Source organism: Alternaria incomplexa, assembly GCF_024043165.1.
Source record: "Alternaria incomplexa strain BMP 0042 chromosome Unknown scaffold_1, whole genome shotgun sequence".
NCBI classification, from domain to species: Eukaryota; Fungi; Ascomycota; class Dothideomycetes; order Pleosporales; family Pleosporaceae; genus Alternaria; species Alternaria incomplexa.
In genome coordinates this window covers 2,036,394-2,051,036 of record NW_026249850.1, presented here as the reverse complement: position 1 = coordinate 2,051,036, position 14,643 = coordinate 2,036,394, and the positions used below count along the sequence as shown (strand labels likewise).

At 54.1% G+C, this 14,643-nt stretch overlaps 1 protein-coding gene across 1 annotated transcript; it reads right to left on the bottom strand.

The window, feature by feature from the left end:
* Positions 1 to 4,472: 4,472 nt before the first annotated feature.
* Positions 4,473 to 6,014, bottom strand: J4E90_000732 (uncharacterized protein; the record flags this gene model as incomplete). Its single annotated transcript, XM_051430327.1, has 3 exons — positions 4,473 to 4,867; positions 5,095 to 5,296; positions 5,415 to 6,014. The coding sequence occupies 3 exons, from the start codon at positions 6,012 to 6,014 to the stop codon at positions 4,473 to 4,475; spliced, it is 1,197 nt and encodes a 398-aa protein (XP_051295814.1).
* Positions 6,015 to 14,643: the final 8,629 nt, after the last annotated feature.

Sequence of the window (14,643 nt, the reverse complement as noted above, 5' to 3'; positions counted from 1 at the left end):
TGGTGCGGAGAGCGAGTGGTAGATGGAGAGGGCTTTGCTAAGAACGCCGGACGTATGCGCATTCCACGAGAGGCCTCTGAGAAGAATTGTGTACGTGTAGGAGTCTGGGAATTGCGCGCGCTTCTTCATCTGTGACAAGTCAGCATTACCCCTCATGTCTTCGCGCAGGCTATGCGTACATCGTTGTAGACCTTGATCGCATCATTGACCCTCTCTTTGGCCAGGTAGTGGTCAATGATGTGGTTCCAGCTGACAATGCACTGCATGGAGTGGCTCGCCATGCGCACCAACTGCAGCATCTCTTCCGCTCTGTCTTTCTTCAATTCGTTCCTCACAAACGTCGCCAGCTCCAGCGGATCCTGCAAGTGACGCAGCTCTCTTTTCCTCCTGTTCCAGTCGCTATCAGACATGGACGGGTCTCGCCGGCCGAGCCTCGCTAGATTGGGTGTCTCGTCGTCTGGCTGGCGTGCAGACGACTGTCGCAGCGCTGTAGTTTCCCTCCTCTTCCGGTTCGCCGCGAAGGCCGACTTCTTGAAGTGGTCCTCTCCATCCCGGTTGAATCCTCCTGTTTCGCGCGAAACTGTGAACCCCTCACTCTCCGCGTTGGTGGCACTGTGGGAGGATAGCAGCCGTTGCTGGTTCGGGTAGAGGAGTAAATTTCCGCTACGACGGAGGCGGTGCGCATTGGTGGCCGGGACATCGAGCGCCTGTATGCATCGCCAGAGACAGGCACGGCAGTTCAGCATCAGGTCGAGAGAGCGGTTCGTTATGGACAAATGGCGTGGCATGTTCTAGTCTGGAAAAGTTGCCCACTCGGTAGCGCACCATCTCCGGGCCGAACACGCCAGCACGTGATGACCCGAGACCGGATCGCCCGAACCGAAGAGGAGCCTCATCTGTGTACTTGCGTGCTACTCAAGACGGCGTTAGCACATTAGCAGGTCTGGTATGCCGCTATGAACCGCGCCGCCTCCAGCACGTCCACTGCGCACGCGAAGAAGCAACCCAGCCTAGGTCAGACTTCCCGCGCCCCTCTAGCAGCAAACCATGCCTACCGCCAACAAGGCTGAACCTACACTACGCGCCTCCGAGCCTCTGGAGCCGAATCAACGCTATATCGCGGGAGCCAGCGCCAGCCAGGCGCACCACCATCATAGGGCTTACTTTGATCCTTCCCTTCTAACCCCAGCGACCTAGCAAGCAAGCAAACTAACACTGTCGCATAATGTCTGGCGTACGGCAGGGTCTGGTGCTAGCGCGATACCGGCCATTGAGTACACATGCGTCTCGGCCGATGTTTTTCGCTTTGTTTACTAACACTCTTGAAATTTGGCAACATCAGACGCTCTTCGATATTATACACAAGTAATGCTCGTCCATCATCATCATCGGTGAGATGAACATGCACACGAGCACCAGAGAATTTGCCCTTTCACAGCAGAGCCCGACGTGGCGGGATCAGGGTTCAAAAGGGCCATCATGTAGGTAAGCCTGGTAGTCGGCTGTTTAGGTGCTACAGGACCCGTACGTCTGGCATCTGTTGCAGGGAGGATTGCGTGATTAGTTTCGTGTGAGGCGACGCTGGCATTGTATGGACGGGAATTTGCGCCGCTGTTGCTTGTGTCCTGTACGAGGCGAGACTGCTGTGCCTGTGCTGCGTGTGAGGTGGTTGCTGTTGTTGTGGGTGCTTGGAAGCGGTGCACAAGACAGATCCGTCTGCGGCCACCGTTTATGACCTGAACGGTCTGTCGTGTGCATCTGCAACCTCACGATTGGTAGACGGGCATGCTCGTTTGCCTTGTCGCGTTGTCTTACGAACAAAGATCCAACGGTGGCACAGCGCCAGTAGATGCACGCCCACATCCAGGACCCTCGTCCCCTCGTGGCATCGGGACCGAATCCTTCAGCCCAGGCTACTGCTGTGTAACATGTGCTACCCAGCCCTTGACACGTCCATGCCTTAATCAGCGATAGTAGCACAGCGAGCGCATGCACACCATCCTGCTAGTTTCCGCCGTCAGTCATGGACTGGCGGCGCCGTTTATGTCTGCCACGCCAGCCAGCGCCTGCCACTCCCCTGGCTAGCTTGCAAGCCTGCTACCCCAGTGCCCTTTGCAACGGCGCGCCCAGAAAACAACCCAAGGGCCAGCGCTCGGAGCATCAGCGTAGTTTGATCGGACAACGGTCTGATGTGCCACTAGACGGCGATCGTGCAGATGCGCCTTTGCAAGATGCTAGCGTGTCGATGGTAATTCCTAGTCGGCTTCGCCTTGAATGTACGCATCTCGATGTGCATCGTGTGCGGAAGTCGATGCGATAATCATCGACGTCGCCTATGCCCAGCTTCTTTGTTGAGTTGCTCATCCTGGCAATTTGCTGCAGAATTTTCTTTCCTTTGGCGCGGCGGTTTGCCGGTGAGGGACCCAGAAAGAGGCGTCATCACTCATGCGCATTCGGATGACATTGCCCAACACGATCACCATCGGAATCTTTGACCCAGCGTGCCGCGGCAGGAAACAGTCCATGCGCCACCGTTCTCCAAGATAGAGCTTGCTTTTTGTGAGTGGAGAAGAGTGTGTGGGAACTTCGCCAGCCATTCATCGAATGCATCTCTCCTGCCCCCAGCGGACCGTTCGTCAGGGCGCGAACGCTCGCATGACCAAGCAAAAGTGATCTGAGGATTGCTTCGTGCAATCGTAATCGATGACACGGAGTAACAGGCCATACGCCCCTCCCCTCTTATTCTCGGTAATATTGAACAGCGAATATGCACTCTCGCCGTCCTATCAGCGCTCACGGCGGCTGTCTCTCGTTACACAAAATCACCCACAGGCACACTTACTGCACGCGAGACGACCACACGCATACACTTCCCATCGACACACCGAGCTTGCGCTTGTGTCGCTATCCTCGCATGCAAAAGTCGAGTGCCATATCGGCATGCAATTAATATATTTTGACTATACAACTATCATGCAGCCATAATTCCTTGTGCCATTCCCACCCACATTCCGCTCCTTCCCTATTCGATACGAAGAGTGTGCCTCAGAACTCAGTCGAACCCGGACGGTACTTTCCATTGACCTTGAATACGAGCCTGCCCTCCTCATTGTGGTATGTGTGCTATGCGTCATCACCGGCGTAATACAACCTGCCTCCAACTATGTTGCGACATGGCCATGTGCAATCGATTGGCTGCTCGCGTTCAGATTATTCTACATGACACCCCTGCCCCGGGCGAATTAGCACGCAGGTCGGAGCCAGCAGAATAAGTCGTGTACTCGAGTGAGGTGACACTTGAGAAATTCGCGGTCAGTTTTTGAGCATTTGTGGTCTGATGCCTCGATGCAATCTAAATCCGAGACGGGGGGATGCTCGGGCAGTTCAGTGGTCTTGCAGTGTGTGTGCGTACGTGGCGGCAGGCATGCGAGTGATAGAGTGAGGAGCTGATCACCGCTGCGAGGGCATGGACATGCATGTGGTGCTAGAGCCTTGGAGTGTAGAGAAGCGAGGCACGTCCTGTAAGTCCCAGCTATCTATGCTGAGCCTTGAAACACGCACAGACGCTGAGATGTCTTGAATACGTCCAAAACAATCTGGTCTGGCCATGGAGCGCCTTCGCATCAATCATGAACTGAACGAGACATACACACAGTCGGGCAAGTACGGCGACAGTGCAGTACAAGGCACGACGTGATATAGACGTACACGGCAATGTCTTGGTTGGGGAACGGTACGCTTCAGTCACAGCGTCATCTTACCGCACCCTTTGATTAGCATGGGTAGTATCATGGTGACCCAGAGTCAACTTCACATTGGTTTGTTCCACGTTGCCTGTGCGAGGACACAAAAGCAGAAACAAAGGCTCCAATGATGCCCAGCGATTTTCCCAAGAAGATCACACGATAAGCGAAATATGAGAGCAAATGAGTGATCAGATGAAGAGTAATAGGTAGATTGTTTCTTGTCTCAAACGCCTTTTTGCATGCAATCGTTCTAGCCCCCAGTATGAACAGGTCTGTCTTCGGGATTTTGGAATGCCTCTTGAAGTGATGGAAGATGAGAGGAAAACCGATGACGCAACCTGCATAACGTATGTTCGAACAGCTATCCTCACCCTCACTTTCGTGGTATCTCTTGAGACATTGTAGCAACTCCCGACATCGACCGTTAGACAATTCTCAGACCAAGTATCGGTGCTGAAGTAACCTCCGTTGTGAACACAACCAATTAGAAACATACAGCCGCCACCAAATGGAAATGCAAGCACCGCCCCATAGGAAAGATGCTGAAACTGTTGCATAGGCTCGCAACATATAGGCAAAGAACCACCGTAAGGAGAGTCGTTAAGGCTCGCTTGCTCTATGCGATGGAACAAGCGAGTGCGCTTTTGGTATACCTGAATCTTGACCATCTTAATCGTCTTCAAACAGGTCATCGAAGGGGTCGGCTTCTGGACTGGCAGGACGTTCCTAGTGGTTCTGCTGGTACATTTGCGGGTTTTGTCCGTAGGGCGACTGGGGGTAACTGCTGTTGTTACTATTTGGACTGTTGTACGCATTGCTGTTGGGGGTGGCATACTGAGCCATGCCCTCGGGGAGACCTGGACTCTGCGTGCCGTACTGAGGAGCAGTGCTGTTGCCAGAGGCTGCAGGTTGGTACCCGATGGGAGGAAGTTGGGGATGTTGAGGAGGTTGGCCAGGGACGCCGACCGCCTGTCGCATCTGTCCATAGACAGGCGCTTCAGGAGCGCCTCCTTCGTGAGCGCGCTGTTGCACGTCGGCGCGGTGTCGCTCTTCGTCGGCTTTGCGTGCAGCCTCTTCCTCCTTCTTCTTTGCTTTCCATTCCTTTCGGATTTCCTTGAACTCTGTAAGGTGAAGTTAGCATCGTATATTAGGAGTGTTAAGACGCCAAGAGAATTAGGCATGGGTCGACAGCTATTAGCTTCCGTCATGAGAAGCTACCCAGTGCAGCGGGGACACGACCATTATGGCGCTGCGCCAGCACGATCCCAAGGGCCAACCTAGCGCACTAGTTTTGCAAGGGCCACAACTACACCAGCAATTGATGTCCCATGAAATGGAAAGAACATACCTTCAGGAGTGCGCTTTGCGCCGTGCGATTGCATTGTGACGTGCGCATTCAAATGGTTCAAAGTACCGTATGCTTTCTCGCAGCCATTCCATCCGCATTTGTACATGCGTTCAATTTCTTCATAGCGCCGACGTGGTCGCTTATGTTGTTGTGCGCCAGGAATGGGTACAAATGAGTATACTGTGGATAGCGGATGTCCGCCCTAGTTGTGATTGTCAGTTTAAGGGTTCGACCACGTTGTGACAGACGAGTAGCGCGACAACAAGCGCATGCGACGCGTGCCGGCTAGCTGGTTGAAATGCGAAGCTAGATTTACTTACAGTGGGTGGTCGCTGAACTGGAGAGACCATTGCAGGCGCAGGTGGCCCTGAAGTCGCAGGATGCCCGTAGTGCATACCTGGCTGAGGGTAGTGGCCTGCCCATTCAGGTCGCGAAGGGTACCCCATGGGAGTTTGGGGCTGCCCTGGGTAATGCTGCATGTCGTGGTGAGGTGTGTAAGGCGAGTACTGCTGCTGGTGGCTTGCATATGTTGGGCTCGTCTGCGCGGCGATTGATGGATCTATAGGAACATCCGAGTCAGACTTGAGTTGTTGTGGTGATTGATGGCCATTTGCTTGACCATCTGGGAGAGGCATTGACGGACTCTGTTGTTGCGCCATACCACCGGGTGCTTGCCCTTGAGCGCCGGGTTGATACGAACGTTGAATGTAATCCGGAAACGACCCTGATCGAGCCGACGAAGGATTCAGACTGTAGTCTGAATTGGGGGTGAGGTTGGAGGAGCGAGGATCTGGTCCCGGGGGAGGGTATTGCGCAGCAGATGCTTGATCTGCAGAGGTTCCCTCAGAAGCTGATTCAGGAAAGGTTGGGTAGGGCGAGCTCAAACCTGACTGCGGGTAGTCTGCTTGCCGTGCGTCCATAGACTGTGTAGATTGGCGAGGTGTCGAGGGTAGCTAGGCTCTAAGCTGAGGTTGGATGGTTGGATGCGTGCGCCCACGAGGAGGGATGGCTGCAGAGATATGTCCGTCGCAAACCGTCTTCGGATGATTTGCCGCGGTCTGTGGAAGACAGGCAGCTAGGGCGTATAAAGACGTAGCCTCAGTCGAGCCAAGAGAAGCACAGCCAGAAAACCGGAGAAGCAATGTGGTCAGGCCGTGGGTAGCGTGGAAGTTAAACGCGGATGATTTGCAGACGGTGTGGTTTCCACGACGCCCAGATGGAGGACAAGCAGTTCGGCAAATATGCACCGTCGAAAAGATAACGCACGGAAGGCGCAAGCTCGAGGACACCGGGGCAGGGGAGCAGGTTAGCGGGCAGAGATCTCTCGAATCGCGGAGCAGTTGGCGCAGTGCAGAGTGAAGTGCAACGCAAAGGTTACACAATCGGTGCTAGTGGTTGACGAGCTTGCGCTGCGGGTCTGCTGGGGCGAGAGTGAATTTGGAACACAGCTAGTGACAGCGCGACCTAAAGGCCTTTTAGACTGGGTGGCGCGCGACGTGGATTGGCCACCAATGGATCGGCCTGGAGGGACTGACGGCTTACCCAGCAGGCCTTAGCACACCAGATGAGGTAACGGACGGCCGTAGCGGCGAATACAGGGGGGCCGGTCTAGTCGGTAAAGCCGAGCCGTGACAATGGGAATGGTTACTGTTCTGGGTTGAGTGGCTAGGACAAGGTTGGGATGGCGCTCGCAGCAGAGTGTGGGACGCTGGGCGCTCGAGGGTGGGCAGGAGGGGCGTGCGGGTCCGTGTAGAAGTGGCGCTAGTGACGAAGAAACCGGGTTGGGGTGAGCTTGTTCGCCGAGGGTGAAAGGGTGCGTAGGCGGCCACAGAAAGGGCTGCGGTGGATGCGCGTCGCTGACTGGCTCCGCAGCCACTGATGGGGCAAGAAACACAGTCGGCCCGTTGGGAAATCGATGACTGAAGGTTTCGCTCAGACTCTGGTTCTCGCAGCACTCTCGATTCCCAGAAAGCTCAACTAGGCCGAGCGAGCCGAGCGATCACCTCCTGGCCGGACAGCGGGCTTCCGTGCAAGTCTACAGTCGCGAGGCAGCGCAGTCCCGGCACGAGAGCAGAGGTTGCTGTCGGAAGCGCGCGCACCTGCTCCAGGGAAGTGGACCGTCAAGGGTGGACGATCTGGTGCCGTCTCTTACGGGCCCAAGTGACTCGCGGCGTGGCAGAACAGGCAGGACAGCTGGTGCGTATGGGCAGCGCTGTGGGGTGCCTTAGTGACGAACGCGCCGGGAGAGCGGCGATCGTCTTGCTGGTGGCAGTTGCACGTGTAGCAGCGCTGAGGCGTGCGACTTGGTGTGCCTGGGGTCGCGAGCTATCGCCGGTGACGGCAGCGTTAGAGCCAGGTACCGGTCGCGCTGGTGATGATGGATGAGCTGGGTGAGATTCGCGATGTAGGCTAGAGTGAGGGCTAACGCAGAAGCTGGTTAGACACCAGAGTGGCAGCCACTAGTGAGAAAAATAGTCCGACAGACGGGCACGGGCCCTTTCGCGCTGACTAACCTGACGTACTGACCGCCCTTTGCACCCGTTTGCACGCTGCAGGCCTCAGCAGCCCCGGCAGGCAGCCTCGGCTTCTGCCCATGTCGTCGCCGCCGCGCGCGTCCTCGTGGTGCTGTCGCGAGACGTGCAAAGAAGAGGCGGCCATGTCTTGAGGCTGAAAGCTAGCTCGCCGCGCTAATGGCGGCATGGTACAGTCGCGCAAGGCCTAGTACCCAAACCACGTTAGGGGAGCCTCGAGCTATACACGACACTTCACATAACACCTGCGCAGCTGCTCACTCCAGCATCGCCGCCGCCGCCCAAAAGTTCTGCCCACGACACCCTCACCACACGGCCGGGCAATTGCGGGCCTCGGCAAGAGCGGCCTGCAAAACGTCTGTCTGCATGCGAATATTGGACACGGCACAGACCTCGAGGAGCGGCAATAATGCCCAATGCGTCAACGAGAGCGAACCCCCAACCGACGTCTCCAGTGCGGTGTGTGAGGGTGAAAAGCAACTTGCCACGATTACCCGCCGCCGACTCTTCGGTCCGTGGCCGTCATCGCCGTCGCTCGTATGGCCTGCTGCGAAAATGAGAGCTCTGCCATGCCTCTCGCAATCTTGACGAGCATCGCATCGCGGGTCCAGCAATACACGCAGCCAATCCCTGACTTCCGTCCATCCCGCCTTTTCGCTGACGGCGAGCTGACTTGTCCGTCACGGATAGTCGTCATCAACTGACACGATTGCCCACACCAGCGGTATCAGCCCGAGAGTTTATCCTCGCGCCGCGGCTGCCATGATAGGCACGACGCTGCAGCTGTTTGAAATCCCCCCCCCCCCCCTCTGCTCTCGCTCTTATTTCCGCTTTCGCAGCATCAAATCTCAGCACATCAGTGCATCTGAGAGCGTGACTTTTTCCATGATGATGTTTGACCCTTGCACGTCCGTCAGCAGACCCAAGATTGCTGCGTCTACCCACGTTATCGGGCGTATATTCCGACCTTATTATTTTCTTGCGTCTGCTTGGCCTCGAGCGCACGAAAACGTCGGCTAGCACTGTATCTCGCTGCTGTCAGCTTGCGAAAAGTGGGCCCTGGCTCTTCGTGTATCTTTGCTTCTGCACGCTGCAGTGTGCGAGTCTCGGCAGCCGTGCAGCACTGTCGACTGCCGCCGTCCTCGTCATGTCCATCACATCGCATTGCATCAGCGACGTGGCCGACCGCATCTCCACTACTCATCAAAAATAGTCGTGCGCCCCGTGAACAACAATGAACATCTCCAAGACATGTCCTATTCAATCTTGAACGGTGTATGCCTGATCCGGTTGTCCGCATCCGATGAGCCCTGGCCCCAGCCACTTCTCGCATGCCCGCGGCCCTCCCTGCAATTGCCCGCTCCGTGTGCTCGTCATCGATGTTTTCAACATGATAGTTGTGGAAATGGCGGTTACAATGCGAATTGTTTCGTGCCCCCAATAGAACATGAGCTCCTCGTCCACATTTGACGTGATTGGCCATGCACAACCAGGAGTGATCGGACCCAGGATCATACGAGCAGAAGCCGCTAACTATCGCACACACGCCGTCGAACGGGAGCGGGAGGTAATCTCGATCACAGCGCGAACACCACGCCGCGAGTAGACTATGTCAACTTCAGGCTCTTGGTGCTTCTACCTCCTTACACAATGTTCTAGCGTGATAACTGCAGCATTAAGGCGTTTCCCAAGTCCATCCCAGCACCACCGTCGATGTGCACCAGCCGATGCCCTTGAAACAGAACCAGGATTCGCCGTGTCAAAAGATGACGGTGAGGACACTACATGCCGCGCAGTACTCAGCCGCTTGCAAGTGTGATAGAGGACGTATTCTTAGCGACGGCTAATGTCTGGCACTCCTCGTATCCAGGAACGCTCTCATCTGCTGGTGGAAGTTGGGCGAGCGGGTGACACTACAAGGGCGCCCCTGCCCACAACACGAAGTGGGTCTGTGGCTGTTCCACGTCTTCGGTTGAATAGATCCGCCGCACTGCTCTCACGTGGCTGGAACAGTACGGAGATGTTCAAGCCAGGTGAGCGATATTTTTTCAGTCATGGCGGAGGAGGTTGGCGAAAGCACGGAGTCCACCCAAACCACAGGTCACAGTATGCGGGTACCATACCGGCCGACTTCAAGGTCGGCCAGGAATCTTGGTAACTGTCAAACCAATGTCACTGCTGCATCTTGATGCACACACATACACACACACACGCATCAGCTGCCCGTGTCCGAAAATCTTCGCATCTCTCGTTAACTGACACGCGGCATTGCGCGCAGCCCAGCGGGATACCTTCCGTCCATAAATTGAGGTAGCGGAGGCGACTTCCACATGCCACCTGCAGCGCTGTAGTCATGGGCCTGGATGCATGATACCCTTGTTACAGAAACCTTGGACCTCTGCAATTCTGCACAGTCTCTCCCCACTGCAACCCACCAGCAGTCTAGGGGTCGGCTTCCATGAGCTTGCACTAGCCTGATCATCAGGTGATTCTCAGTCTCGCCAGGTGCTAAGGTACTATGGCGAAGTAGACGTGCGTGGCCATGGTGGTGGTGAAATGCACACATGCACGTCAATAGCTAGGCGTGTGTATGATGCTGTGTGCGACGTCGGTGCGAACTCCGGATCACGCTGCTCCCGGGGTCGCACAACGCCCTGTAGCGCCTTCCTTCTTCAGTAACCCGCGCTTTTGCAACTTCCTCTCATCACAACTGTAAACATGTCCCCTAATCTCCCCGATTCGCCTTGGCCTGCTCTGGACCACGTCCACTGTACTTCGCGATGCTCCCTCGTCTGCAACATCGAAACCTTGGTCATGACATAGTTCTGCATTTCCCAACCCACTTTTGTTTGGAAGGCCCATACTAAACCATTGGCCGTATTACCCGACACACCATCTACGGCATTGACAACGGCCATGCGCATGCCAGCAGTCCGGTTTCTGCGGAATCATGGCCCACCCCGTTTGGTAATGTAGCTGCACCCGAATCACGATCTTCCTTGACAAATAATGCTTCTTCAACAACCCTACTTAGGTGCCCGCGGGAGCTGCGCCCAGAGCCACCGAAGAATGGCCGACGTTGGAGCCCGCAGATCGTCTCTGCCTCCTTGTCTCGATGCGACATGGCGTGAGCTTGGCCTGCACGCTCTGCCTCATCCCAGTCGTCACCTGCATTTGCTCCAGGCCTCTCTTGCTCGTCTGTTCTTTCCCTACCTCCTCCGCCCATGACTACGATGCGTTAGCGGATCTGAGCGCTGCTTCGAACGGACATCTTCACTGCTCGACTGTTCCGACTTTCTCCACATTCCGCTCTCTGCAAATCTTTCCGACCTCGAGTCAAGAAAGGCATCCGACACACTTTGTGGGAGCACTGTATCCGATGGCCAGGCCACAGGGTCGGTCCTTTCCAACCCATGAAAACGCAGTCATGAGATGCATGTCTGTCGGCATCTACCCGCTACAAGTTGGCGCGAAGGTTTCTGACGACTGTCCCCAGCCCCTCGTACTTGGAACACGTCGAGTCCCCGTCGAAAATCGATAAAGCTTGTTGTGTGTTAGTTTACAAATGTGCACGATGAAACGGAGTCTAAAGCTGGGCCGCCAATTCGCCGGGCAATAGCGCGATCTAGTTCCAAGATGCGATTTTCTGGTTCAGCACAAGGCTCATGCGTTCCAGTACGTAGCTAGTGGCCGGCGACCTGTCACCCACTGCCCGAACTACAGTTCGTGCAAATGCCTCTTGCATGAAAGAACACGAAAGCGAGCTGCGTCATGGGGCTTTGGCTTTGTTGAGCCACATCTTCCCTGCTGTTGGTGTTGCCATCGTAGCAGCAACCGTCTCTTGCGGCGCTTGAGTCTTGGTCTCGGTGGCAGGGATGCCCAACCTTTACTCCCTATGGCCTTGCTGATCTTCATGGGCCTCGATTGTGCGGAGTTCAAACGAAAAGATCAGCCATAAGACACATTCCAGATCTAGTGAACCTCGGGACAGTCCTACCTTGCGGTAATTATTGCAGGGCACATCCACAGCAATCTCGAACAATCCAACGAAACCCTCAATGGACATCGCCGTGCTCGCCTCGGGACGGTCATCTGCAGTCGGGCTACCTTCCGTGGGCAGCTGTTTCCGCGGAAAACCTGGAAGTCTTGTCACCAATACGACGATGATGATGATGTCCATACCCGGCTGCACCGGGAGACACCTGCTGGGCGAAGGCGTGTTAGTCAGATTGCTTTCTTGGCGTTGTAACATCTGGTGCGTGACGCCCCAGTGTCAGACAGCGAGTAATTTACTGCACTCTGACGTTGCAATCGATCCCGCTACTGCACGACACCGAACTTAGACCGCGACTCACAGTCAGATGTGGGGTATGGGCAACCGCTTCTCAAGATTTGCTTTCGCTTCCATGGATCATATCGATCACCTAGAAAGACGTCTACACTTGTAGTCCGTCCGTCGCGTTCCTCCCGCATGAGCGGATCATCCGCTCCTTGAAAATGATCGCGTCTTGCGCCATCGCAGCGATCACTGTCCGGTCAGCGGCTGCTCCCTGCCATCATCTTCATGCGCAATCTGCCTCGCCGCGATCTTGGCTTTTACTCTGTCATGGCTCTATTCTTTACAACGTCTATCACTAGGGGCATCATAAGGTAAGGTGCTATAGACCAGTTCATACACGCGCTTTACATAGCGAGGTCGAAACCACTCAAGTGTCCTGATTATTCTTTCCTCTCTTAGCCCAAGGTACAAGTTTGAATAGATGTATCGTCATATCATGTATCGACACGGTTGCCTAGATAGTGCGGATCCAGTCTTTAGGTGGTCGTCATTCGGGACGCCCGGGAAGGCGTCTATCCTACAGCGAGGAAGCACCGAGCGTTCCATCTTCCTTTCATCCACCTGAGCGTTTCCATATTAGCTCTATATTATCTCTCGATAGTACTACCGTGGTCTCTCTTACCGAGCGACTAGTTCGGTCGATATGATTGTTGGGCAGCTCGAACCGACAGTTATGTTCATGTACGTACACGCGTACCCATCATCATTTGTCCCGCCGTGTTCACTCTTCACAGAAACTTTCGTCATGTATACGTTTCAATATCTCACAACTATACTTACTGTACGATCGATTGTTTTTACTGGATAGTGCGTGCGGCTCGGATCAAAGATCGCATGCGTCGCTTGAAGGCCCAGGAATCTCAATCATCAACGCCTTCCTACGGGCATTTCAAGGGTTTAAGTCTGCCCACGGGTATCCAAAATCTTGTACTTCCAGAAATTTGGTATAATCGTCAGCGTGATTGAGTGAGCGGTTCTGCCTTAGACCCTGCATACACATGAGTTTATGATGCAGACAGTGGCACCTCCCAGCCTCCTCAAGCTTCATGGTCTGTCGAGGCTATCTTTCCCATTGGCAATATTCATTCCGGTCTTCAGGAGCGCTCAAGTAAGAGATTTTGTTCTAGCCTCCACTCTCTGACCACAAGGTAGTGTGTTGGGTGAGGATGTTCTGGTACGTCAGTCATGTTTTCTCGCTACCACTTTATTGTGTCTTGCTCATCAAACGACCAGAAGTCCTTACTTCTACATCATGAAGCACGACACATGAGTCCAGAAACTTCTTTGTAGCTCCACAATAAAGTGATGCGTACCAGACACCGACGAATAATCAGTAGAGGTATCAGGCAGTCGCAGTGGGGCTAGGGCCACGTTGAGGCTGTGCATCGCTGTTCACGACCCCGTATCCGAAGGTAACCCCGAGCCGAAGATAATAACCTGTGTCCCAGGGGAATAGTGAGGAGTGCGCATGGATTTCACCATGAACCTCATTCCCGCAGCAACTGCCGCGTAATGAACCGTAGACGCAATTCCAAATCTTTTCGAGCGCAGTCGAAGGGTTCACGGTGATGGCTTAAAGAGGACAACGGGTCTGCTCACATTTCGGATAGACACTGCTCATCGGCATGAAGAGCCGGTGAGAATACAGTACTCAGGCGAAAGATCGCACTGTGGAAAAGGACATATATAACATGATTAACGCCTTAAGAATACTGCGAGCAAACATTATTTTGATAGAACCTGAAGTAGTTGACGATGCGAACATTTGATTTCATACCGTATATACAATCAAGCCTCTATATAATGTCAAAGTGACAGACATATATCGCCTCTCTAGATGAAGAATTCTTGTTCTTTCTTCATGAAGGATGATGCAGACTCAGATGCGGCTGCATACATACCCATGTTCTTGATTGCTCTCAAGCATATGTATGCCTTTAAGGCACAAGCTTTTGTGTATCAGCACAAGAGCAACATCTATAAGCTCTTGTTTACAATGACAGATGACGATGTCTCCAGTATATATCTGATCTAGTGCACTACTTTAGTCTGCATCAGACCACACGACAAAGTCTTACAAACAAACACGACCTTATGCTCCACTGTCTTGATGTAACAGCTACTTGAATCCATGTACTTTAATAGCACTACATTGACATAGACCCCTCCAACACCAGCCTGCAATGAGCTTGGATGGCAAAGACGAACGCATAGAATGGCGCGAAGGCAGATAGCCCCGAGTTGCGCTATTCACCCGTCTGTGTAGCTAACATATCTAGTCGGAATACATAGTCGTTCTCTATGTGCATGTTGCGATCTTGAATCGTGCTCTATCTATTTCCCTTTCTTCTGATAACATGTTCTCCTTGTCTTCATCTAGAAGAACTTAAAAACGGTGTTGCTATGAATCATACCTTATCTCCTCTCTTACAAGATCGAAAGGAGACTCGCGATGGATCGGTCTGTACTCACCTCTTCGTAGAGGTTCCACCAGACATTGGATGTGACCGACAGGTCCTGCGTCCAGATCACATGTGGCCACTTTGACAAACAGGATGTTGCAGCCGCCATCATGCTGATGAAAACAAAGAGCCTCGATTAGGCGGCGGACTTATTCAAAGGGTGTGGGTAATGTTCAGCGTTTGCGCGTCGACAGCGAGAGGTCTAGGCGACGTGTCG